At 45.7% G+C, this 27,532-nt stretch overlaps 1 protein-coding gene across 2 annotated transcripts in view; it reads left to right on the forward strand.

Moving 5' to 3' along the window:
• LOC124544850 (lysosome membrane protein 2-like) overlaps positions 1 to 27,532 on the forward strand; it is a 394,896-nt gene that overhangs the window by 74,707 nt on the left and 292,657 nt on the right. For both annotated transcript variants that reach the window (XM_047123563.1, XM_047123562.1), the window contains exon 2: positions 12,326 to 12,521. In XM_047123563.1, coding sequence (XP_046979519.1) covers positions 12,344 to 12,521 — 178 coding nt within the window. In that variant the 5' untranslated portion in view covers positions 12,326 to 12,343. The remainder of the gene's footprint in view (positions 1 to 12,325; positions 12,522 to 27,532) is intronic.

A 27,532-nucleotide genomic window follows, 5' to 3' on the forward strand; every position in this document is an offset into this window, starting at 1 on the left:
GTATTTGTTTACGGCTGTCAGTGCATTCGCATTGAGCGCTCGATCAGCTGTAGGTACGCGACACGTAGGAAGTAATTGTATGCGGTCAACGACTGCCTTGTGCGGCGCGCAGACTTGACTGTTGCTTTGAGTATGTGCCGCCGCCAGAACACGGCGCGGTATCCTTGTACTCTCCGTGAGTTTACATGTAGCTGTTAGTTTCTCTGAAGTATGTCATTCCAGAAAAATTTTAACGTTCGATATATGATGTATTCGCTTAGAGCGCAGAGATTTCAGAGTTTCTACTTCGACAGTGTTATCATGAATAATTTTACGAATCCTATATGGACCGTTATAAAGCAGAAAAAATTTGCGACACAAGCCTTTTCCTTTGAGAGACAAACGGTGAAACTTAATTAACACCTGTTGACCAACTGACAAGATTTTTAAATGACCAGGACGCTCAGCTGATTCCTCTCTTCTAGCAGCCGCAGATGCAATATTTTGCAGAGCCAGGTTCACAACTTCAGAATGCCGCAGTTTCCGTGTAGGCGGAAAAGGAACGATTTCAGAAATGCGATTTGTCGGTGCTTTGTTTTTTAATATCAGTATTGGTGGTAAAGAAGTTGAGTCATTAGGAAGTTCATTCAGAATTTTTTGAAAAATATGAAGATATTGATCCCAAGTTCTGTGATTCTGATGACAATAAAGACGACACAATTTATTGATTTCCTTCATCCATCTCTCTGAAGCGTTAGATTGAGGGTGAAAGAGTGAAATGAAGATTGGTTTAATCTTACGACGCCGTATAGTACGAAGCCAAATTTTAGAGCGAAACTGTGATCAATTATCTGATATAACCTTATCAACATGACCCACTTATTTAAGAAAATGTTTGATGAAAGCATTAGATACTGAACGAGCTGTTGCTTTGCGTAAAGGTGTAAAACACACATGTTTTGATGTCAATTCCACTGCTACGAAAATGTACGCAAAACCATTAGTAGAACGAACCACTGGACCGAACAAATCGACTGCAGCCATGTCCTTTAATTTCGCTGGAATGATGGGAAACAACGGTGCTCTGTGAGAAATAGTTGGCGGCTTAGTCTTTTGACATAATTTGCATTTGGCAAGAACAGATCGAATACGTTTTTCCATATTACTGAAGTAGCAATTTTCTCGTAATTTATGAAAGCATTTTCTGGGACCAAAGTGTGCATAACTGAAATGTGTATACGAAATCAGTTTATTAACCCACTCATCAGGAATACAAACTAACCAAACAGAGTTGTCAACCGATTTTCGTTTAAAAAGAACTATCCAGATAGTTCGCAAAAACGAGGTGTGGCCAAATTGTCCAATCTAACAAAGTGTCTAAGGAAATTACAGACACCAAGGAAACTACGAACATCATGTTTTGAGGTAGGAACAGCATAATTAGGAATTGCGTCTAGTTTCTCTGGATCAGGAAGAATACCTTCTGTAGAAATAATGTGACCGAGAAATTTCACCTGAGAACGACCAAATTCAGATTTTTCTAAGTTCACTGTAATGCTAACTCTTACAAAGATAGGTAATAATGAATCCAGAATTTTGTAGTGCTCACTCCAAGAACGTTTAGCAATAAGAATGTCGTCAACATATGAAGTAATATTGTCACGAAGATAAACAGGTAAAATCTCGTTTAAACTACTAATGAATGCTGATAAAGCTACAGCAAGTCCAAATGTTAATTTCCGAAATCACTTTTAGGTAAAATAGTCGTATCTGGTTATTGTTCAACGACTCTCTAGATAGATTAATAGTTGAAGAGTTGTTTTGACAGATGCAAAGAATAGTAAAAGAGTAGGCAGCGGTGCAGAAAACTAAAAGGGAAATAGCACCACTACAGCTCGGGGCCCTATGCACACTACGGCACATATTCACTTAGTGTAGTGAATCCCCTGAGGACATTAATAGCCGCACATAATTTCCAGTTTGTGACTTAGTGGCCAATTTGGTGGAAGTCCGTACGCAAATTGATCTAACCATGCACATGAATGTAAGTCATTCTTAGAATTGCGAAAGATCTTAAATTTCCGAACAGTTAAGAAGTGTTTATAGTCAAAGTTTTCTCCTGGTGGCGAAAAGACCTACCGCGACTGTTCCAGTCCGAATGTCGATTAGTGTCAAGTTCACGCGCCTGGCGCTCCCTTGTTGCATCCCGTAAATGAAACAAATTACTTTCTTCAAAACCCCTCTGCTATCTGTGATTCTAAATTTCTTTTGCTGTCTTTTCCTACGATTTCACCTTCAATTTGTTTGACTTGCTTTCGTAATGCCTCAAATTCCCTTTCGACGCGTTCATTAAATTTTCCTTGATTTTCAACATACTTATTTATGTTCTGGTAATCTTCGGTTTCTGCAAATGGTAATGGAGCTGTATCATCTGAACCTCTGTCCCCATTTAAACTAAGGCTTGTCAGTTTATCTGAAATCTCCTCAACTCTTTCCGATAAGTCACTTAATTGTTCTTTCTGTTTATTTACGTCTTCCGTAAGTGTCGCGACTCGGGTTTCAGTACGGACACATTTATTAGTTAACTGTTCATATTGTTGTGTTAAGTTATTTATTCTGTCATTTGGTACGGATTCCTCGATCCTTTAAAGTATTTCTTCCTTATCGTGTGCACGTTGTAAATTTAACTCTGAAAATTTTTGTACTATCACGCGATCTTTTTCTTCCTGTTCTCCGTCCTGTTCCTCTTGTCTAATTTCTGATGAAATTAAACTATTATTGTGAGCATTCAAAATCGGTTGTACTTCTCTAATTTCTTTCTTTGATTCATCTTTCATGTTTTTGAAACATGTCCCTATTCGTGAGCCTAACTGTGTTTCCATTGTTTCCATTGTTTCCATCTCGGTTTTACTTGTTCCTATTTGTGAGCCTAACCGTGTTGTCATTGCTTTCATCTTGGTTTTAATTGTTCCCATATCTGTTCCAATTGTTCCTAGTAGTGATTCTAACTGAGATCCCAAATTTAGTATAGCACCCATCAACTGCTCCATATCTTCCGTCGTTAACCACGTAATCCTAAAATTTTTCGATTGTGAAAAATTTTGAACTGGTTCCGGACTATTTTCCAGACTTATTAAATTGTTTTCCACTTCATTATTCATCATACTGTTCTCCTGTGTTGGCGAGTTCGCCATGTCAACAATTTCGTTATTCTGACTATTCATCATTTTTGCCTTTTTCATCGATCGCGTAATCACTTACAAAACATACAAAACTCGTCACTGTACGAAAATTACACACAGTGACTCCTCATCTCCAACAATACCATTCACACGAAATGTTTCCCTCAAACACGATTAACGAACAATTGAAATAATTGCACTAAATTGTCAAACGCGTATACAAGACAACAAAATTAAATTCTGAAAAAAAACTATTAGAAGACAGACAATTACCAAATCTACACATGCAAAATAGACTAAAATTACTAAACTACAAATTGCTACAATACTACTGTCTACTATTTTTACAATCAGAAGAATTCCAAGGGACGATCCGAGCAGCGGTCGCCACGTGCTTGGGGGCTTAATTATATAAATATGATGAATGCAAAAAACTTTTTATTTTTTAGTAGCTGTATGTCCGGTTACGCTGTGTCGTTAACGGTTGGCCCTGACTAGTTTTAGTACGCAATCTGACTGCATAGAATAACAAAAAAGAATGAAAGAATTTCCGTTACACAATTAAGTCCCCAGCAACTATAAAACGTACGAAACCAAAGCACAAGTGTAACTGTTCTGTGTGTGGAAGTGTGATTCAACGTACACATCTGGCACGGTTCTTCTTCAATAAGACCAGAAATTTTAAATACCATTTATACTGAAGTAATTAAAAAAATAGAAATACTATAATTGCACAAGAAAACCAGAATGACACTCCAATACAAGGACACAAGCCAGATGTTTTGTTGACTGAACCTGTAATGACGCATTATTTACGACATTAAAATAATGAAAAAAATAGAATATTTTACCTTCGTATATATTGACGAAAAGCACTATGATCATTACAATATCTCCATTAGAACATCATCTGCTGTCTATCCCATCAAACAACTGCATAAAACATGGAACAAGCACTCTCCACTGCGACTTCTCGACAGGAACTTTCCACTGCGACTTCTCGACAGGAACTTTCCACTGCGACTTCTCGACAGGAACTTTCCACTGCGACTTCTCGACAGGAACTTTCCACTGCGACTTCTCGACAGGAACTTTCCACTGAGACTTCTCGACAGGAACTTTCCACTGAGACTTCTCGACAGGAACTTTCCACTGAGACTTCTCGACAGGAACTTTCCACTGAGACTTCTCGACAGGAACTTTCCACTGAGACTTCTCGACAGGAACTTTCCACTGAGACTTCTCGACAGGAACTTTCCACTGAGACTTCTCGACAGGAACTTTCCACTGCGACTTCTCGACAGGAACTTTCCACTGCGACTTCTCGACAGGAACTTTCCACTGCGACTTCTCGACAGGAACTTTCCACTGCGACTTCTCGACAGGAACTTTCCACTGCGACTTCTCGACAGGAACTTTCCACTGCGACTTCTCGACAGGAACTTTCCACTGAGACTTCTCGACAGGAACTTTCCACTGCGACTTCTCGACAGGAACTTTCCACTGCGACTTCTCGACAGGAACTTTCCACTGCGACTTCTCGACAGGAACTTTCCACTGCGACTTCTCGACAGGAACTTTCCACTGCGACTTCTCGACAGGAACTTTCCACTGCGACTTCTCGACAGGAACTTTCCACTGCGACTTCTCGACAGGAACTTTCCACTGCGACTTCTCGACAGGAACTTTCCACTGCGACTTCTCGACAGGAACTTTCCACTGCGACTTCTCGACAGGAACTTTCCACTGCGACTTCTCGACAGGAACTTTCCACTGCGACTTCTCGACAGGAACTTTCCACTGCGACTTCTCGACAGGAACTTTCCACTGCGACTTCTCGACAGGAACTTTCCACTGCGACTTCTCGACAGGAACTTTCCACTGCGACTTCTCGACAGGAACTTTCCACTGCGACTTCTCGACAGGAACTTTCCACTGCGACTTCTCGACAGGAACTTTCCACTGCGACTTCTCGACAGGAACTTTCCACTGCGACTTCTCGACAGGAACTTTCCACTGCGACTTCTCGACAGGAACTTTCCACTGCGACTTCTCGACAGGAACTGCCAATGGAGGCGGCGGAATAATACTCTTCGGCGCAATCTCTGGCGCTGTGGCTAAGTATAGCCACCGTTCAACTATACACGAAAAGTTGTACTCCAAATTTGGTGTTTACAACTTTTTGATTTGTTTTAAGTACGTGCGTTAGTTTTATAGTTATTCTTACAGATAGATCGCAACAGGGAATGCTCTCGGTTGTTCTGCCTTTTTCCCTCATACGGTTTTTAAAGTGCTTCCTCCAGAACAATTTACAAATTGTGATGCGGAGTTACATGGCATTCTGATGGCACTGGAGAGGGTTCGCAGAAATCACCGTACGAGTTTTCTTGTCTGTTCCGACTCTCATAGTGCACTGCAGGCACTTCATCAAATTTATCCGGTAGACCCGCTGATTCAGCTCATCCATGACGCCTTACAGTGGCTCCAACACCGTGGGAAGGAGGTGATCTCTTGCTGGGAACTCGGCCACGTTGGGATACAGGGTAAAGACATGGCTGACAAAGATGCCAAGGAAGCATGTTGGGATGGTGCTGTCCGCCAGTGTCCCATCCCGTTGCACGTCATTACCTCATTTTCTGACAGATGCTTCATGCTTCAGTGGGAGCCTGCATGGTTGCAGGTGACATAGAACAAACTGCGGTTCTCAAATCAACCACAATGGCTTGGCGGACTTCTTCAGCCCGACGCTGGAAGGAAGTTTTGGTTACCACATTGCGCATCGGGCACAGCTCTTTCACACATTGCTTCCTCCTCCGCCGGGAAGATCCACCACTCTGTGAAGTTTGTGGTGTGCCGCTTTCAGTTCAGCATATTGTGGCTACGTGTGTCCTGTATAGGGCAGCCCTCGATCTCGCTGGAGATCCGGCCACCATCCTCGCAGATACCGATACCGTGTTTAAAGTGTGACGAAATTTTGTGATCGATCAGGCATCATCCCTAAACTGGTGGGGAAGGGCGGCAGACTTCAATACGTTATAAACTGCTCCGTGTTTGGAGACAGCCTTCGTCTCCACATGAGATTTGCATGTTGACTTTTCGTCAGGGTGCTGATGACCATGATGTCGAGCGCCCCTTCTCCACCCAAATCACGACCACCATCATCCATTGTCAATTTAAAGCAATAGCAATGATGTCAGTAACTTCGACTCTGATACGACATCTTACTCTTCCACGCCCCACACCAAGCTCATCTGTGTTTTCAAATTTCATCTTCTTGAAGTCATTTAATGACATCGGACCTCTTTTCAGACCCTCCAGTCAGTTCAACACTGTAATAGCTGCCATTAAAATAAAACCGTTTCACTAACAGTGCACGATCTCTTATCGATAGTTGCACTTTTCATTCACATTATAGCTTGTCGAATCACGGCGTAGATATCATAACGTTATACAACGTACACCGCCAGATAGACATCCGATGGCCAAAATTGTCAAGTTTTTTTTTTCACCGTCAATCGTCCCACATTAGCGAGTTAGCATATCTACAAAGTTTCACTGCCGTACCGTAAACTGGACGTCGTCGAATAGCTGCAGTTAATTGTAACCAACCGGTGCGTGTGCTCTACATTTACCGAAAGACCTTAGCTTTTATTTCAGTTGCTTCCAATTACGCTTCATGCTCCTCCATTGCTTTGCTACTGGATGTATGAGCCCTTTGCACTGACTGTGTTGACCTTCCGCGGTCTAGTAGTGTGTCTGACTCCATTTGGCGTTACGCATTCTTCATGACACAAAATGTAGTAGTAGTAGTAGTAGTAGTAGTAGTAGTAGTAGTAGTAGTCCCACTATTGTGTTGTCTGCCGTTTACAATATATTTGCATCATTTTTATCCAGACCCCTCCCAACAGATAAAGCTTCCATTCACTTTCTCTACTCGTTTGTTACAGGAATACTGAAATCATGCAGTGGGACGCAAAAACCAAAAAGTAGCAAGTCGGTACAGGTTTATTTCACTATTCATGTCATAAAAGCTACAGCTGCAGTGCTCAATTAAGGTTAGTGTGGTAAAAGTATCTCTGGCAAAGTCGTGAAAATGTTTGTCTCCATTGACAATGTATACAGCCATAGGAACATAAAGATTCTTTCAATAGACCGTCGCAAGTTTTAGAAAAATCTATTGTCATGCGTACTGACAGAATGCTGCCCCCTGAACATGTAAGTTAAGAACCGTGTGTGCGTGCGTTCACGAGATTAACGGCTAAGTTGCTACATCTCTAAATTGAACTCGGACCTTCTTAATGCCAGTAAGTGAAAAAATATTGACATTGGGTCGATGAAATCGAGAACCAATTAGAGTAAGAAATAAATTAAGATATATATCCAGTAAAACGTGGTAAAATTATCCCAGGGAAATTGATCAATCGGCAATTTTCACTAAAATAGTCACACCAGATTATCTCCAACAACAAATTAATGCGTCATTCTTGACCGAATATTTTTTGATATGCATCTTCTTCTCACAGCGTAATGGCTGTCTGAAGTTGCCAGCTGAGACTCATCTTTCAGCACTCTTCATACTCAGTTGAAATATGTCAAGAACTCTATAAAATTCATCTAAGGCAAGGACGCACCACGAAGAAATTATCCGAATGGGTCGGAAATCGGTAGATGTGATCTATATACAAAGAAAAATTGTTAAAATTTCAGAAATAATGGATGACTTATTCAAAACAAAGAGCTTCACGAATTGTCACAGTAACGCAATGGTCCACCTCTGGCCCTTGGGCTAGCAGATGCTCAGCTTGGCATTGACAGATCTGTTAGATGTCGTCCTGACGGATATTGTGCCGAATTCTGTCCAACTGGTGCTTTACGTCGTCAAAATCCCCGAGATAGCTCGAGGGCCCTACCCATAATGATCCAAACGTTGTCATTTGGCGAGAGATCCGGTGACCTCGCTGGGAAAGGTAAGGTTTGGCAAGCACTGTGTGTGTGTGTGTGTGTGTGTGTGTGTGTGTGTGTGTGTGTGTGTGTGTGTGTGTCAATTATTTACGCCCAGGATAGCTTGCTATTGAGGGCTGTGCTGTGTAAGGGTGCCGCAGGTAACCAAAAGGGTCTTGCTACGAAAAGAAATAGCACCCCAGACCATGCTCCTGGTTACCGGGCCGTATAGCGGGCGACAGATTGGTATCCCACAGCTGTCCAGGGCGTCTCCAGTCACGTCTTCGGCCCGGAATATCAGTGACAAGAGTGGAATCGTTTGCAGTGACAAGTCCCGATAACAAGCGAAGACGTTTCTATAGAGGCCTTGGACAGTGGTGGGATGTCAGTCTCTCGCCCGCCTGAAGTGATGGTCTGCGGTGTGATTTCTTTTCTCGTAGCAGAACTCCTCTGGTTGACATCAGCGGCACCGTTACAGCACAGCGCTACGTCGACGATATTGTACGCCCTGTTTTGCTACTCTCCATGGCAAAGCATCCTGAGCATACATTCCAGCAAGATAATTGCCGCCCAGACACGGTGAGAGTTTCTACTGCTTGTGCCGGGCGGGGTGACCGAGCGGTTCCAGGCGCTACAATCTGGAACCGCGCGACCGCTACCGTCGCAGGTTCGAATCCTGCCTCGGGCATGGATGTGTGTGATGTCCTTAGGTTAGTGAGGTTTAAGTAGTTCTAAGCCAGCAACTTGTGCCAAAGCCGTAATAATTCAGCAGTAGTCATCTGAGGCGGTTGTTCGACAACTTCCAGGCAAGACTTCGCCTGCTCTGTCACTGTGTTCCCTCCTTCACAGCTTCCTACAGACTGTGTACTCTCATTCCTGTTCGCTCTACAGGTAGCGCGCCAAAACTCCAAGCCACCCTTTACGCTTCCCACAGTAACTTCTGTACAGTACAAAAAAGCACTGTTTTACGCAACACACATCCTACACATTGTCCCTAAGCGTGTACAATTTTATACAAATGGAAACTTGCGCAACCATAAATTTCGTACACTAAATTTTTTCATATCAGTAATGCATGGCAAAATACTATTTAATAAATTATACATTTCACGTAACTTATATACATGCATTAGCAAAGCACTGAAACATATATCACTCTCTATATATCTTTGCATATCACAGTTACATAACCACAAACTTTAAAGGCAAAACTTTTTTTACAAGTTACAGGTGTTATTTAATAAGTGTTACACACTGCCCTATGCCGTCTACGCATCGTTCATACTAGGCTCACTCATTGTTTTCTCTTGCATAACGAGCAACTCCCACAACGTGGCTGTGGATCCAGACAGTATCCCATATATTGGTGGAATGTCCCCTTCTTTGGGCCCTTCGTGCTAAGTATAGCCTTCTGGATGCCTTGTTAATATTGTAGACGATTCACGTATGGTTGAAGTGGTGCTCAGTTCTCAGTTTCCTTTGTGTAAGTGGTTTTCATTTCCAGTTAAGGCGTTTTGCTTTACTGTTGGAGCAGGGGCAGGGTGATAGTGGTTGGAGCACCTCCTCGAGTTTTCTGGATCTGGGACCCACGACCACCCCTGCAAGCGAAGACAGCTCTTCTATCCCTCCGTTTTCCCGGTTTTTAGGCGTGCTGCTGTGTTCTAGTGGTTATGCGTATGCGTGTTTAGCTTCGTCGCCTTACAGTTTAACTCCTCTGACAGGGTCCTCCCTCTTTAAGCGGACGCAGGTCTGATCATCTCGCCTTTTAGTCCTATAACTCCCCTTAGTCAGTCATGAATTCTTCAGACTGAAGATGCTGTGAATTAGAAGAAACATTCGTCATTGATGATGAATAAGCGAATCGTAATTTCTACATCGCAACAAAGAGTGTTTTCTTCTCCTGCTTGTAATCCTTTATCCGTTTGTCTGTGGTTCTTTTTAATACATCGTGGGTAATTTTCGAGTTTAAAGAAAAATAAATCTACTTGTTGTAGTGACAATTAGTTTCCATTCATAGACTCGTATCACCTCCCATTAATACGCTACTGGCCATTAAAATTGCCACACAAAGAAGAAATGCAGATGATCAACGGGTATTCATTGGACAAATATGTTATACAACAACTGACATGTGATTACATTTTCACGCAATTTGGATACATGGGTCCTGAGAAATCAGTACCCATAACAACCACCTCTGGCCGTAATAACGACCTTGATACGCCTGGGAATTGAGTCAAACAGAGCTTGGGTGGCATGTACAGGTACAGCTGCCCAAGCAGCTTTAACACGATACCACAGTTCATCAAGAGTAGTGACTGGCGTATTGTGACGAGCCAGTTGCTCGGCCACCGTTGACCAGACGTTTTCAATTGGTGAGAGATCTGGAGAATGTGCTGGCCAGGGCAGCAGTTGAACATTTTCAGTATTCAGAAAGGCCCGTACAGGACCTGCAACATGCGGTCATGCATTATCATACTGAAATGTAGGGTTTCGCAGGGATCGAATGAAGGGTAGAGCCACGGGTCGTAACACATCTGAAATGTAACGTCCACTGTTCAAAGTGCCGTAAATGCGAACAAGAGGTGAACGAGACGTCTAACCAATGGCACCGCATACCATCACGCCGGGTGATACGCCAGTATGGCGATGACGAATAGGCGCTTCCGCCGGCCGGTGTGGCCGTGCGGTTAAAGGCGCTTCAGTCTGGAACCGCGTGACCGCTACGGTCGCAGGTTCGAATTCTTCCTCGGGCATGGATGTGTGTGATGTTCTTAGGGTGGTTAAGTTTAATTAGTTCTAAGTTCTAGGCGACTGATGACCTCAGAAGTCGCATAGTGCTCAGAGCCATTTGAACCAATAGGCGCTTCCAGTGTGCGTTCACCGCGATGTCGCCAAACACCGATGCGATCGTCATGATGCTGTAAACAGAACCGGGATTCACCCGAAAAAATGACGTTTCTGCCATTCGTGGATCCAGGTTCGTCGTTGAGTACAACATCGCAGGCGCTCCTGTCTGTGACGCAGCGTCAAGGGTAACTGCAGCCACGGTCTCCAAGCTGACGGTCCATTCTGCTGCAAACGTCATCGAACTGTTGGTGCAGATGGTTTTTCTCTTGCACACGTCCCCATCTGTTCAATCAGGGATAGAGACGTGGCTGCACGATCCGTTAGAGCCATGGGGATAAGATGCTTGTCAACTCGACTGCCAGTGATGAGGCCGTTGGGATCCAGCACGGCATTCCGTATTACCCTCCTGAACCCACCGATTCCTTATTCTGCTAACAGTCATTGGATGTCGACCAACGCAAGCACCAATGTCGTGATTCGATAAACCGCAATCGCGGTAAGCTACAATCCGACCTTTATCAAAGTCGGTAACGTGATGGTACGCATTTCTCCTCCTTACACGAGGCATCACAACGACGTTTCACCAGGTAACGCCGGTCAACTGCTGTTTGTGTATGAGAAATCGGTTGGAAACTTTCCTCATGTCAGCACGTTGTAGGTGTCGCCACCGGCGCCAACCTTGTGTGAATGCTCTGAAAAGCTAATGATTTGCATATCACAGCATCTTCCTGTCGGTTAAATTTCGCGTCTGTTGCACGTCATCTTCGGTGTAGAAATTTTAATGGCCAGGTGTGTACTTCTACGTGAATGTTCCTGTACCCATTTGTTTCATGGTTGGTTGGACGTCAGCATGCACTCCGCCTTTGTGGGGGTGGGAGGTAGGGGGGAGGGGTACACACAGTTGAGGAGCTACGTGATCGAGAAGTAGAGGCTCTAGTCACGGAAACTGATAATGGCCGGTGTCTGATCACACATGCCCCTTCATATCTGCATCCAGTGACGCCTACAGGCTGAGGATGAAACGGCAGTCGGTACATTTGCGTATTATGAGGCCTGATCACACGGAGTTTAATTGGGGCTCCTGTATTAACACATACAGATAAGGCGTTTCCGCTACGCGACAGTATCCCTGTTTCAAATTAATTTGCATGATCATTTGGATGTTTCCTCACTTTCTTGGCGACCATACTCTGTTCCTATGCACCACAGTGGTATGTACTTAACCTCAACCGACACATCAAACTAATATTTTGCGCAGTCTTTAGCTTGTAACTCGTAGTCTTACAATAAGTCTGCGGGACAGTGTGTTTCTGTAGTAACTACAGGCGACTAGGGTTAGTCTCCATCTTGCTGATTGTCTTCCGGATTTCCAGGCGTAGCACTGCCTGAGGATGGAGAGCGACACCGCGAGCGCCACGGACTCGTCGTGCGGCGCGCTGCTGGACGAGAAGCGCCACCTGCAGAGGCCGGAGCGACCCAGGCTGCGGCGGCGCGGGCGCGGCCGTGGCGGCCACGGACACGGACAGCACTTCTGCCCGAAGTGGGCGCGCACCTTCTGCACCGCCGCAGGTGGGTTAGCCGGCGGTAACGCTCCAGTTAGTTCCCTGGCAGCTGTGCTCGTACGTCTTCGGAACCGCCGGCAAGTGTTAACGTGGTTGTGGTTTGCGAGGAGCGGCAAAACATTCTGTTCAAGTCTGGAGGCTTTCGTGGTCATTGCCATTGATGAGAAACACATCTGGATTGTTCTCACCATATTCCTCTCGGAATTTCTAGTACTTCGTTTCGACCTGTATTCCAGTGTCATCTTGGGTGGGCAAATGTCTATAAGGTGCAATACATACGTAGAATTGTGGACAGTTGGGAATGTGAGTCTCGCGGGAAGCGTGCAAGGGATAAGTCCCTGCAGTCGCGCTATTCATCTGTGTCCTCGGTGGCTCAGATGGATAGAGCGTCTGCCATGTAAGCAGGAGTTCCTGAGTTCGAGTCCCGGTCGGGGTACACATTTTCAGCTGTCCACATCGAGGTATATCAACACCTGCCGGCAGGTGAGGTTTTCAGTTAGTCATCACTTATTCCAGGGAAAAGCTGCACGGTCATCAACAGTAACTGTTCCTTCGAGAACAAGTTACTGTCTTCGTATATCTTCAGAACAGTTTTCATGTTTCATGCTAGCTTTAACGCCCACGACCCATAATTGAACCCTCGGTAGACTTTTTTTAAGAGCATCACCTATGATTCAGTGTACACTACACAACAAAATTAAAGGATCATTTTCTCAAAGCCCTCTTATTGTCTTCCATTTCGATGGATAAGTTTGAAATTTGGCTTGCAACTGCTTACTGCCTTCCTCTGCAACGGTGCAAAGGCGTGGCACCCTGCGAAGTCAGTCGCGAACTCGGCAACACTTCAAATACAAAGGTGTCTACACACAAAGAGAGAAAAAGTCGACAGCTTAAAGTCAATGCGAGCTGTAAGGTGACTTTGCAATATCATGTTCGCATCAGATTTTGCAACAGGTCTGCTCAGTAGCACCATGGGGGTGTCAGGCCGTGGGCAGGTCGAAACTCTAACGTACACTTCACCCTTCTTTTGACGCCTCTGCTATAGAGGTCAGAACCGCAACACCCAGCATTGAAATTACGCCCTTTAGTATGGGTGACCACATCACCGCTCATTATCGACATGAAAAGGTCTCAGGACGTGAAATAACGGGCGTCAACGACACCGCGTCAGCCCTTCGATCGTTCATTGTAACACATTTCGCGATCGAAAGCGACAGTTTGCAGCGAGATAACCAACAGGACGATGTTAGTGACTACGTTCGCCACTGATACAAAGCCGTGGACGTATCAATACTACTTGAACGACATCGTGGGGCTGCAACCAAATTGAAAGCGAGCCGACCCGCCTGTGGAGTAGTGCGACCGACATTTTTACTGTTTTATAGAGGGTGGAAGCGCTAGGGACCATCCAAAACCTATCAGATCACATTCAGATTTCGTCGAAACGGAAAAGCGTTTTTATGCTTCCAGAGTTTCGTAAAAGCCAACATTTCTGTTGGTAGCGTTTAGTCCCAAAATGTTGGAGTCTTCACCAGAAGCTATAAACTCAGATAGCAGTTTCAAACGTAAACAAGCTCAGCGAGACGATCTGTTCGTACATGTATGCGCAGCAGTCGCTTCTTCGAAGACACTAGACCGCCGCGTGAGATCGGGTAGTCGTGCCGACGTGTTCTGTGCAACTTGTGTGAGGAAGAATTTGCGCTGTTCGCTTTATTAACATAGAGGCCAACCACTTTGCCAATATCAATCCTCCTCCTTTTCTGTTAAGGTAATTGTTGTGCTTTTGAATTTGTACGGCCTCTCAGTACATCCTAGCATAATGATGATTAGATCTGTACGAAGGCATAGTATTGGAGAGACAATAGTTTCTCGGCCTCAGTACCATGGTCAGCTAGGGCATGTAAAGTGCCTGAACAGCATCAGATACTGAGTTATCACTGCGAGGGACAGGAAGATACTGACGATTTGTGCGTGTTTTCTCGACAACTGCTGTTCTGCTCATTAAGCCAGGTGTTCAAGCTTCCTTTTGTAGTTCGTACGTATACTTGACGACTTGTGTAGTGGATTTTTTTCCACTCTTGCTGTGGCAAGTGGCAGGTGTAGATCTTCTGCAGTGATAAAGTACTAAAACACCTTTCTTGTTGGTTTAAGAACTGTGTCAATGTCGTCTTAGTACTCTGTTCATGCGATCTGTGATGGTTTTGAACGAATAGACGCAAATTTTCATTTTAGTTACTTTTCACTTCAATCACCAGACCTTTTAGGACGTAGAGACGTATTTATTTGTCAGGGTAACAGTTTGTTCTGAAAGTAGTTCTCAACAGATAGAGCTCTTCCTTCTTTTCGCTTTATAGCATCTGGTTGCCTCTCCAACATTAGAAAACGAACCGTTAGGTACAGATATATACCTTGGACCAAGGCTTAATTCGCATAATACAAAACACACTCCAAACATTCAGTGTTCAGCCACACATTAGAGGGGTCCGTCGCATTTCTTACGCTATAACGGAATGTACTACCTGTCAGTTACGATACGGTAACATAATTCGCACCACAGCCATACAACGCTGTGTAGTTACGAAGATATTTAATCAGTTTGCAGATTCTCTCTTCAAGGTCGATCGTAGAGGTCATAACACTATTATTAACAACAGTTGTAATACTTGAGATGTGAAAATAGCATTATCAGTGCCATATTTATTTCTTTCGTATAGTACCTCGCAGAGAATAGCCATGCGAAATTGGCGCCGTAAATTCTCTCTGGTCTGTCATACTCAGTTTCGAAATAGTCTGAAATCGGTCCACGAAGCATAAACTGAGTCGGCACCATCATGTTCAATAAAGGCTTTGAGCTATTACAGTTCTCCGATGCGTACGGGGATTCTCCATATTAATATTGCATTCAGCGTAATCTATAACATCCAGCGATACCAGTATGATTACTGGCACAAGTTACGCTTCCATCGCTAATAAGATTGCTGGTTTACGACCGGCCAATTGCAATTTATTTCATCGTTATCTTCACATTGTTTTAAGATGCGGTATAAAGTTCTTTTAGCCTTGAAAAGGTGCCCAAAAAATCACTTTCACTGCAACTATCGTGAAATGAAGTCAACCAAATCTCACAAGCATAACGGCCTAATTTCGATAATCCAGGGGTTCTACTATTGTCATACCACTTCATGCAATACGAAATAAATAAGGCTTCACTTCCAAGAAGACTTCAATTGACTTGAATAGAATTGTTGCGAATTGTTGTTCAGATCACTCATGCTTTAATCCATATTTAAGTGGGCTTACAAAATATCAACATTATTTACATTCAATATATTAAAGCAATTATTATGCTTCGGTGATAGCCATATTTCTCGTTTGTCACCTATATGAACAGATCTCCACTTCCCGTCGCTAAATCTAAATTAGAAGTGAATACATATTTTCAGTAGATCCAAATTAAATTCGTGTTATCTTATACCAATAGGAAATCGCTACCTCCCGGCCATAGCTGTGTGTTCTTGGACTGCTCAGGGAGAAGACTCAGCAAAATAGTACACTTCATATATTAGTTCCCTTTATATCATAAACGAATAAGCATTTACTTGACTTTGACACGGTTTTTCACCACAGTATTGTTTGATAATTTAAAACTGTGATGGAATATCAAACTTTAACTACTCGTTGGTCCTACACTACCTTCGATGATGTCAAGAACTGGGGCTGAGCGCTTCCATGTTATGTTCTATTATATTGACCCTCGGTGCAAGGGCGCAGCTGTGCTGAGACGGGAGACGTGGTCTTCAGGAGTGCCTCCTATATGTAGCTGTGGATTACAGCGAGCCCTCGCTAACATCTGGGGTATCGGTATGTGCTTCTGGCCCTGGTGTGGCAGCGCGAGCTCTGGACGATCCCATATATGTTTCGTTTATCTTCATCGGTAATGTAGGTTAGGAAAATTCGCTTCGGGAAGTTGGCTTCGGGAAGTTTTGTGCCAACTTAGACCAGCACCAATGGCTGCCTAACGACAGGCAGGCAGGTTCTTCTGTCACTGCCACGCTCATACCATGAAGCAGAAAAAACAAACACTTCTTACATTATAATATTAAAATACAAAAAACTTACAATAATATTATAAAACTTAAAACTACCTATGGTCCATGCGTTGAAGGGTGGACACTAATCGATGGTACAATTTTCCAGTCACGATATCAACACACTATGGACACATGAACCTCATCAGTATATGCATGCTGCTTATTTTAACTTAGGCCTAGCGCCCATCTCCCCCCCCCCCTCCCCCCTCCCCAGAAGTCTTTACTTGCTCTCTGGGGCAACGCTACCCTCATGTGTGTGTGTGAATCCCTATTGTACAACACTGCTTTATTTAAACTGATTAAAGTGCTAACTACTGGTATGGTTTCACTTAGAAGAATGAATGGATAATTCAGTCAACTAAACCACTGAAAACTGATTTCAGTTGAAAGGACGGATACGTACTTCAACCGACAGAAAAGCTACGTAACTGATATCACTTCGAATGAAAAATTAACTTAGTCAATAAACAAAACTACAGTGGAAAGTGTCGGCTGTTTGCATTCGGTTGCTCCTACAGACTGGTTCTGCTTGAAAGGAATAAATTAAGTCAGATACATAAAAAGTAGACTGAAATATTATTTTCCTTTATTTCCGTCTTTACAGTTGGATACCTTTTGCTGGCTGGAAGTAACGATTGTTCACATTTAGTCTTGAACTGTTAATAAAGAATTATACGAAAATGAACTGTTGTACAATTCTGGTAAAATGGTCTTACTTTAGCAGTTAATGTCCGGTGTTAATTTCTGTGCGAAGATACGTTCTGAAATGAACATTTTTTAGCAGTCTATAGTGTGTCCTTGCCCAGACGGTTGTTTCAAAATGGGTTATGATCAGTCATCCATCAACCCGTTTTTAGTTAAGAGTTGTTTAAGTTTCTTTTAGCCGGTTCCAATATAGACACAGATGTGTTTCTCTGTGCCGATTTCTTCGTTTTCAAATTGATTTTGTGTAATGTAGTTGGGTACCATATAACGGATGAAAATTGATGAAGGTAGTTCATGGTCGTTCACCATTGGTGTGGACGTGAGATTTCAAAGGTTTCATGAATAACTGCATCTTAACAGGCAAAAAAAAAGCACACTACTGTTACTCATTGGACAAGTAAATTGATGTACATTTACGATAGTAAATGCATCGGCTTCATTTGGCAATATTTATCACGAACTGTCCTACCCAGCAATTCAGACTGAAGCTCCACCCATTATTGAAACTTATTGTAGCCAAGATAGACACGCAGCCCACGCCTACCACAGTAATAAAAGTTCATATGCCAACTTGCTCCGAAAATTACGAAGAGATTGAAGAAATATATGATGAGATAAAAGAAATTACTCAGATACTGTAGGGAGACGAAAAAATAAGTCATGTTGGACTGGAATTCGATAGTAGGTAAAGGAAGACAAGGAAAAGTAGGTGAATATGGAAGGGGGTAAGGAATAAAAGAGAAAGAAGCCTGGTAGAATTTTGCACAGAGCATACTTAATCATACCTAACACTTGGTTTAAGAACCATGAATGGAGGCTGTATACGTGGAAGAGGCCTGGAGAGACTAGAAGGTTTCTGGTAGATTATATAATGGTATGACAGATTTAGAAACCATGTTTTAAACCGTAAGGCGTTTCCAGGTTCATATGTGGACTCTCACAATTTACTGGTTATGTACTGTAGATTAAAACTCAAGAAACTGCGAAAAGGTGGGAATTTAACCAGATTGGATCTGGATAAACTGAAAGAACCAGAGGTTGTACAGTGTTTCAGAGAGAGCCTTAGGGAACGATGGGCGAGAACTGGGGAAAGAAATAATTAAAAGAAGGATGGGTAGCTTTGAGGAATGAAATAGTAAAGGCAGCAGAGGATCAAGTGGGTAAAAAGATGAGGGCGTAGAAACCCTTGAGTAAAAGAAGAGAGACGGAAATTAATTGATTAAAGGAGAAAATATAAAAATGCAATGAACAAACAGGCACAAAGGAGTACAAAGGTCTCAAAAATGAGATAGACAGGAAGTGAAAAATGGTTAAGCAGGGATGGCTAGAGGACAAATGTATGGATGTAGAGGCATACATCACTCGGGGTAAGATAGATACTGCCTACAGGAAAATTACAGAGACATTTTTAGAAAAGAGAAACACTTGTATGAATATCAAGAGCTCAGATGGAAACCCAGTTCTAAGCGAAGAAGGGAAAGCCGAAAGGTGAAAGCAGCATATAGAGGGTCTATACAAGGGCGATGTACTTGAGGACAATATTATGGAAATGGAAGAGGATGTAGGTGAAGATGAAGTAGGAGATATGATACTGCGTAAAAAATTTGACAGCACTGAAAGACCTCAGTCGAAACAAGGCCCCGGGAATAGACAAAATTCCATTAGAACTACTGACAGCCATGGGAGAGCCAGCCTTGACAAAACTCTACCATCTGGTGAGCAACATGTAGGAGACAGGCGAAATACACTCAGACTTAAAGAACAATACAATAATTCCAATCCCGAAGAAAGCAGGTGTTGATTACCGAACTATCAGTTTAATACGTCACGGCTGCAACATACTAACACGAATTCCTTACAGACGAATGGAAAAACTGGTAGAAGCCGACCTTGCGGAAGATCAGTTTGGATTTGAGGCAATACTTACCCTACGACTTATCTTAGAAGATAGAGGATAGGAAAACCCACGTTTCTAGCATTTTTAGAACTGGCGAAAGATTTTGGCAATGTTAACTGTAATACTCTCAACGAAATTCTGAAGGCGACAGGGGTCAAATATAGGGAGCGAAAGGATTTTTACAATTTGTACAGAAACCAGATGGCAGTTGTAACAGTCGAGGGGCATGAAAGGGAAGCAGTGATGGGGAGGCGGGTGAGACAGGTTTGTAGCCTCTCCCCGATGCTATTCTATCTATATATTGAGTAAGCAGTAAAGGAAACAAGAAAAATTCGGAGTAGCTATTAAAATCCATGGAGAAGAAATAAAAACTTTCAGGTTCGCCGATGACATAATTATGTCAGACAGCAAAGGGTTTGGAAGAGCAGTTGAACGGAGTGGACAGTATCTTGAAAGGAGGATATAAGATGAACATCAACAAAATCAAAACGAGGGTAATGGAATGTGGTCGAATTAAGTCAGTTGATGCTGAGAGAATTAGATTAGGAAATGAGACACTGAAAGTAGTAAAGGAGTTTTGCTATTTGTGGAGCAAAGTATCTGATGGTCGAAGTAGCGAGGATATAAATTGTAGACTGGCAATGGCAAGAAAAGCCTTTCTGAAGAAGAGAGATTCGTTAACTTCGAGAAGAGATTGGTCAGGAAGTCTTTCCGAAAAGTGTTTGTATGGAGTGTAGCCATTTATGGGTGTGAAACATGGATGCTTAATAGTTCAGACAAGGAAAGAATAGAAGCTTATGAAATGTCGTGCTACAGAAGAATGCTGAAGATTAGATACTTAGACACGTATCTAATGTGGAGGTACTCAGTAGAGTTTGGGATAAGAGGACTTTGTGGCACAAGAAGGGATCGGTTGGTAGGACACGTTCTCGGTCATCAACGGATCACCAATTTAGTACTGGAGGGCAGCGTGGAGGGTAAACATCGAAGAGGGAGACCGACATGAATACCCTAAACAGATTCAGAAGAAAGTAGGGTGCAGTAGTTACATGGAGATGAAGCAGGTTGCACGTAAGAGTAGCATGGAGAGCTGCATCAAACCAGTCTCTGGACTGAAGACGACAACAGTACGCACATGTGAGTAGATAGCAAGTCTGCAAAGAATTAAACAGCCATGTTTAGCTGACGTCATAAAAAGAACTGCATGTGCCATTTCCTCGACAGACCTAAAAAGCTGCATGCAGGTTGCTTTCATCACAACATAGCTAGGAGAAGGCAGTTCTATCATTTAGCATTAGTGCTCTCGTCACCTATTTCGCTAAGCAAAAAGAATTAAGAACAATAAATGTACACCGATATTGTTTATATCCACGCTAGTGGCTATTCCATTGTCCACAAAAGCTGAAGTCTACCGTAAATACCATATGTCTGAATGGAAGTTCGATACATCTGTACTCAATAAAACGACGGTATGTGGTTGCGGACGGGTACATTTTTCCCGAAGCTTGAAGGGCAAGGAGGACGGTATTAAATGTTACCAGACGACCGCGGACGTACGGTTAGATTAAACAGCGCCCCTAGAGATGCGCAGACCATTATCACTGCCAGCTGCAGCTACAGGACCGCCCACTATGCCACGCTGAAGCTCGGTCGTGTATTGAAGATAAAATTATCTTCGGCGGGGAGGGAGAAAAGTAGAGTGGGGGTGGGGGCCTTAGGTCTGTCGCCTGACAGCGTGTGTCCTACACGCTGTGGTACAGCTGGTGAGAAAAAAAGACAACACAGTAGTAACCACATTCGCGGCGTACAGAGTTCTATCGTGTAGGACGCACAGTTTCTCGACTTACACTGTCTGACACATGGTTTGAAGAGTAATTGATACTTAAGATCGCTTTTAAGAAAGTACCATGTGGTTTGTAGTTAAAAGTAAAAACGCTGTTACTCATGGAGGTCTAGGCTGTAATTATCGTATAGCAGCGAAACTTGGTACACGCTGAAGCGTTGGTGGTAAAGATTGATGCTGGAAAACAAGTTAGTTCCAATTGGGCTGACCAGGTACGAATCTGGCGCTGTGCACTGTATGTCGGTATGACATCCACGCTTGTTGTTTGACAAGCTATAAAATGAGTGAACAGTCCATCTATCGAGGAGAGAGAACGTGCGCGGGTAGTAAAATTGTTTTTCATAAACGGCAGAAACTACAGGATGACGATACTGAAATTCGAAAACACGGGAGAATTTAGTGTGGAACCTGGAAGAAGGCGGCTTTCTGTTCCAATGGAAGCTATTGACGATGTAGATGTTGCTGTAATTGAGCATGCAGCACCGGAGGCGAGCATTTCTAGAGCTCGTGCAGTGTCGCGAGAATTATCCATTTCGTAGTCAACAGTACGGCGAGTTTTGCGGTATATTTTACATTGGTTCCGTTCAGCAACTGAACCTCATGGTCCGCAGCAACATACTGAATTTGCTTTTTGATTTCTGGCAAGGAAATGATATGTGGTCGGACAGTATTCTACGGTGTGACGAGCCATATTTTACACAGGAGGGTGCAGTGAAAAATGCAGATCTGCCTACTTCGGGATACTGAATAAACCACGTATTGTGCTCGAAGAGCCGCTGCACTCGCCTTATGGGGCTATGGTATGGAATCACAAGTATCTAAGTCCCAGGCAGTTCTTTGAAGACAATACACCCAGGTGTACAGTTGTATCTGAACGACCTAGAGACGACCTTGTTCAGCACGTGATCATGCTTACGAGAAGCACAACTGTGTGAAAACTACTGTTTTAGTCAACAATGAGCAAAACTTCCTGTAGCTTGGTCTGTGAAATGTCTACTTAATGCAACCTACATCAAACATTTTACCTCCAGAGGTTTTCCAGATGCGTCGCTCGCAAGATCTGATGCGAAATCGTGACTTTTGGCTCTGGGTCATCTAATAGAACGTGTTTACAAGCGACACATCCGGTGTCTACCTGATCTGTAGACTAGTATACAGGACCACGCTGCTCAAATTCCACCGGAACTGTAGGAGGATACAATATGACTTAGATAAAATTTGTAGTTGATAAGATGAATGGCAGGTAGCTCTAAATGTATAAAAATGTAAGCTAATCCTTATGAGTAGGTCAAACAAACGCATAATGTTCCGAAACAGGATTAGTAGTGCCCAACTTGGCACAGTGACGTGTTCCCCCCTGCGGGTCCGGGGATTAGAATAGGCCCGCGGTATTCCTGCCTGTCGTAAGAGGCGACTAAAAGGAGTCTCAAATGTTTTGGCCTTAATGTGATGGTCCCCCTTGGGGTTTGACCTCCATTTTTCAAAATTCTACAGAAGTACGAGCCTTTTGGGGAAGGACACCTTACATGGTGTACCACTGGTCCTAAGTGCACTCAGACCTTGGCACTCAGCATTGCACCGGCGTTGTCACCATACCCATTATTCCTCAAATTGGGCCTAAACGCCTGATGGGTTGTCCACGTTACGCCCATAGTGCCTCTCCATCTGCACTAGCGATCATGATGGACTTTCCATGGCACCAGAAATCCAGCACGGTAGCCAGCCCGTTGTGGTGGGGTCGTCATGTACCCTCTAGGTTGTAGCCCCCTGACAACACAGGGATCGTACTGCCGATACCTGAGCTGCACCCTCCCCACGTTGGCCAAGGAGTAGATGCCCGTCTCCTTGGGGCATCAGGACTCCCGGCAATGGTCATCCTGCCAGGTGGCCCTTGCTGCGGCTGGGTGGCGCCCGTGGGGAGAGCCCCTGGTCGGAGTGGGTGGTATCGGGGCGGACGTTTCGCACATGAAACGTCAACATGTATCAGGTCGCTCTGCGGCCGAGTCTTCCAAAAGAAAAGGTACCGTTTCTAGTTCTGGTTCTCCTGCCCTTTCCCCCTTGGCCACTCCATGGGAGGAGTGACTGGCCCGCTGGCTTGGGGCGAAGTACTTCCCCCGCTATTTGGTCTGTTCTCGAACAGATGGGGGGACGTTCGCCACCTCCAAGCCCATGTTCTTTGTTCAACACATTGAGGACGTCTTCGGGGAAATCGAGGCTCTCAGCAAGATGAGATCGGGGTCCGTTCTTATCAAGACCACCTCTGCCACACAATCGGCGGCACTCCAGGCGTGCGACCGCCTAGGGGACATCCCAGTCTCCATTGTCCCACATCTGGCACTCAATAGGACGCAGGGGGTCATTTTTCATCGTGACCTCCTGCTACAATCTGATGAGGAGCTCAGGGCCAACCTGGAGCGCCGTGGCGTGCATTTCGTCCGGCGAGTCCAGCGCGGCCCCAAGGACCGTCGCATCGACACCGGGGCCTTTATCCTCGCCTTCGAGGGGGACGTTCTCCCGGAGAAGGTAAAGGTGATGTGCTACCGGTGCGACGTGCGACCTTACGTCCCGCCTCCTATGCGCTGTTTTAGGTGTTTGCGCTTTGGGCACATGTCGTCCCGGTGTGAGGCTGAGCCCCTTTGTGGCGACTGTGGACGTCCTCTTCGTGAGGAACATACTTGCACCCCACCACCTCGGTGCCCTAATTGTCCTGGCGTCCACTCGCCTAGGTCCCCGGACTGCCCCGCCTATCAGAAGGAGAAAAAGATACAGGAACTCAAAACTTTGGATCGGCTCTCTTATTCTGAGGCCAGGAAGAAGTATGACCGCCTTCATCCCGTGTCACTGGCCACTTCGTTTGCCTCAGTTGTGTCCACTCCTTCCGCTGTATCCTCACCTCTATCCTGTCCCCCCTCCGCCTCCTCTGCCCGTCAGGGGGCTCTGCCTCCGCCTCCCAAATCCCTCCCTTCCAAATCCTCCTCCCCCGCGGCCCCCACCCTCCCTGCCCCAGGGGCCACCCTTCCTCCTCCTCCTCCCCCCACGCCACCTGAGAAGCGATCCTCTTCTCAGGCGTCCATCGGGGAAACGTTCCGGACCCCAGCTTCCGAGGTCCGGCGTTCCAAAACGGACCCCGCGCGTGAGGACCTTCTTCGGGTCCAGCCCACCATCCCTGTGCCTCCTCGGCCTTCCAAGAAGGCCTCCAAGAAGAAATCTCTATCCCCCTCTCCACCCCGGCGCGTTTCATCTGACGCTTCATCCGTGAGTCGCTGCTCCCGGCCGTCCTCAGTTTCGCCGGGACGCTCTGCTGCCAGGCGTTCCGCCGGCCTTTTGTCGGCAAATGAAGCGGCCCCTCCTACACAATCAGGGACAGCGGCCGCAGCTGGCGACGAGTCGATGGAACCGGATCCGCCTGCCGTCAGTTGTAGCGTTGTTGCCTTGCAACCTGGCCCTCCGCGGCCATCGAGGTGACCAGCTCTTCCCCGTCTCGTTCCCCCAACTTTTTGACTAGCAATGGCGTTGTTTCATTGGAACATAAGGGGTATTCGATCTAATCGGGAGGAATTACAACTGCTCCTCCGCCTGCACTGTCCGCTCGTCCTTGGTCTCCAGGAAACCAAGTTGCGCCCGACTGACCGTATTGCCTTTTCCCACTATACCTCGGAGCGGTATGACCTCGCCCCTGTGGACGGTATCCCAGCTCATGGTGGGGTCATGTTGCTCGTTCGGGACGATGTATATTACCATCCCATCCCATTGACCACCCCACTCCAAGCAATAGCTATCCGCATTACTCTTTCTGCTTTTACTTTTTCCGTTTGTACTGTCTACACTCCACCGTCATCTGCTGTTAGTCGGGCTGACATGATGCACCTGATCGATCAGCTTCCCCCGCCGTTCTTATTGTTTGGCGACTTCAATGCCCATCATCCCCTTTGGGGCTCTCCTGCATCCTGTCAAAGAGGCTCACTCTTGGCGGATGTCTTCAACCATCTCAATCTTGTCTGCCTCAATACCGGCGCCCCGACTTTCCTCTCGGACTCTACTCATACCTACTCCCACTTGGACCTCTCGATCTGTTCTACCACTCTTGCCCGTCGGTTCGAGTGGTATGTCCTTTCTGACACCTATTCGAGCGACCACTTCCCCTGTGTCGTTCGTCTCCTGCACCACACCCCATCCCCACGTCCTTCGCGCTGGAACATACTGAAAGCTGACTGGGGACTTTACTCCTCCCTGGCGACCTTTCCGGACCGCGATTTTTCCAGTTGTGACAGTCAGGTCGAATACCTCACGGCTGTTATTATCAATGCTGCCGAACGTTCCATACCTCGTACTACTTCTTCTTCACATCGCGTTTCCGTCCCCTGGTGGAACGAGGCTTGTAGGGACGCTATCCGTGCTCGACGGCGTGCTTTACGCACCTTTCGCCGCCATCCTACGTTGGCGAATTGTATTGAATACAAACGACTCCGAGCGCAATGCCGTAGAGTCATCAAAGACAGCAAAAAAGCTTGCTGGGCCTCTTTCACGAGCTCCTTTACCAGTTTTACTCCCTCTTCCGTTGTTTGGGGTAGCCTGCGCCGGCTGTCGGGCATTAAGGCCCACTCCTCAGTACCTGGCCTGACCTCAGGTAATGAGGTCCTTGTTGATCCTGTGGCTGTCTCCAACGCCTTTGGCCGCTTTTTCGCGGAGGTTTCAAGCTCCGCCCATTACCATCCTGCCTTCCTTCCCAGGAAAGAGGCAGACGAGGCTCGGCGACCTTCCTTCCACTCGCTGAATCTGGAGACTTACAATGCCCCCTTTACTATGCGGGAACTCGAACGTGCGCTTGCACTGTCCCGGTCCTCTGCTCCGGGGCCAGATGCCATTCACGTTCAGATGCTGGCCCACCTTTCTCCGGTGGGCAAAAGCTTCCTTCTTCGTACCTACAATCGCGTCTGGACCGAAGGTCAGGTCCCCATGCGTTGGGGTGACGCCGTTGTAGTTCCTATACCCAAACCCGGGAAGGATAGACACCTTCCTTCTAGTTACCGCCCCATTTCTCTTACAAGCTGTGTCTGTAAGGTGATGGAGCGCATGGTTAATGCTCGGTTAGTTTGGATTCTTGAATCTCGACGACTACTTACTAATGTCCAATGCGGCTTTCGTCGCCGTCGCTCCGCTGTTGACCACCTTGTGACCTTGTCGACATTCATCATGAACAACTTTTTGCGAAGGCGCCAAACGGTCGCCGTGTTCTTCGACTTGGAGAAGGCTTATGATACCTGTTGGAGAGGAGGTATCCTCCGCACTATGCACAAGTGGGGCCTACGCGGTCGTCTGCCCCTTTTCATTGATTCCTTTTTAACGGATCGAAAGTTTAGGGTACGTGTGGGTTCCGTATTGTCCGACGTCTTCCTCCAGGAGAACGGAGTGCCTCAGGGCTCCGTCTTGAGCGTAGCCCTTTTTGCCATCGCGATCAATCCAATTATGGATTGCATTCCACCTAATGTCTCAGGCTCTCTCTTTGTCGATGACTTCGCGATCTACTGCAGTGCCCAGAGAACATGCCTCCTGGAGCGCTGCCTCCAGCGTTGTCTAGACAGCCTCTACTCATGGAGCGTGGCAAATGGCTTCCGGTTCTCTGAAGAGAAGACGGTTTGTATCAACTTTTGGCGATATAAAGCGTTCCTTCCGCCATCCTTACATCTCGGTCCCGTTGTTCTCCCATTCGTGGACACAACTAAGTTTCTAGGGCTCACGTTGGACCGGAAACTATGTTGGTCTCCACATGTCTCTTATTTGGCGGCCCGTTGTACACGTTCCCTTAATGTCCTCAGAGTTCTTAGCGGTTCATCTTGGGGAGCGGATCGCACTGTCCTGCTTCGCTTGTATCGGTCCATAGTCAGATCGAAGCTGGATTATGGGAGCTTCGTCTACTCGTCGGCTCGGCCATCCCTCTTACGCCGGCTCAACTCCATCCACCATCGGGGGATACGTCTTGCGACCGGAGCCTTCTACACTAGTCCTGTCGAGAGTCTTTACGCTGAAGCTGCCGAGTTACCGTTGACCTACCGGCGCGACATACTGCTGTGTCGGTATGCCTGCCGGCTGTTGTCTATGCCCGAACACCCCTCTTACAAGTCCTTCTTCGCTGATTCTCTCGACCGTCAGTACGGGTTATATGTGTCTGCCCTGCTGCCCCCCGGAGTCCGCTTCCGTCGCCTGCTTCGACAATTGGATTTTGCCCTCCCTACCACCTTCAGAGAGGGTGAGAGCCCGACACCACCTTGGCTCCAGGCTCCGGTTCGTATTTATCTCGACCTCAGCTCACTCCCGAAGGAGGGTACTCCGGCTGCAGTGTATTGCTCACGGTTTGTCGAACTTCGTGCTCGACTTGCTGGTCACACCTTTATTTACACCGATGGCTCCAAAACTGACGATGGTGTCGGCTGTGCCTTTGTCGTCGGGACCGCCACCTTTAAATACCGGCTCCTTGACCAATG

This window comes from Schistocerca americana, chromosome 8, assembly GCF_021461395.2.
Source record: "Schistocerca americana isolate TAMUIC-IGC-003095 chromosome 8, iqSchAmer2.1, whole genome shotgun sequence".
Lineage (NCBI taxonomy): Eukaryota > Metazoa > Arthropoda > Insecta > Orthoptera > Acrididae > Schistocerca > Schistocerca americana.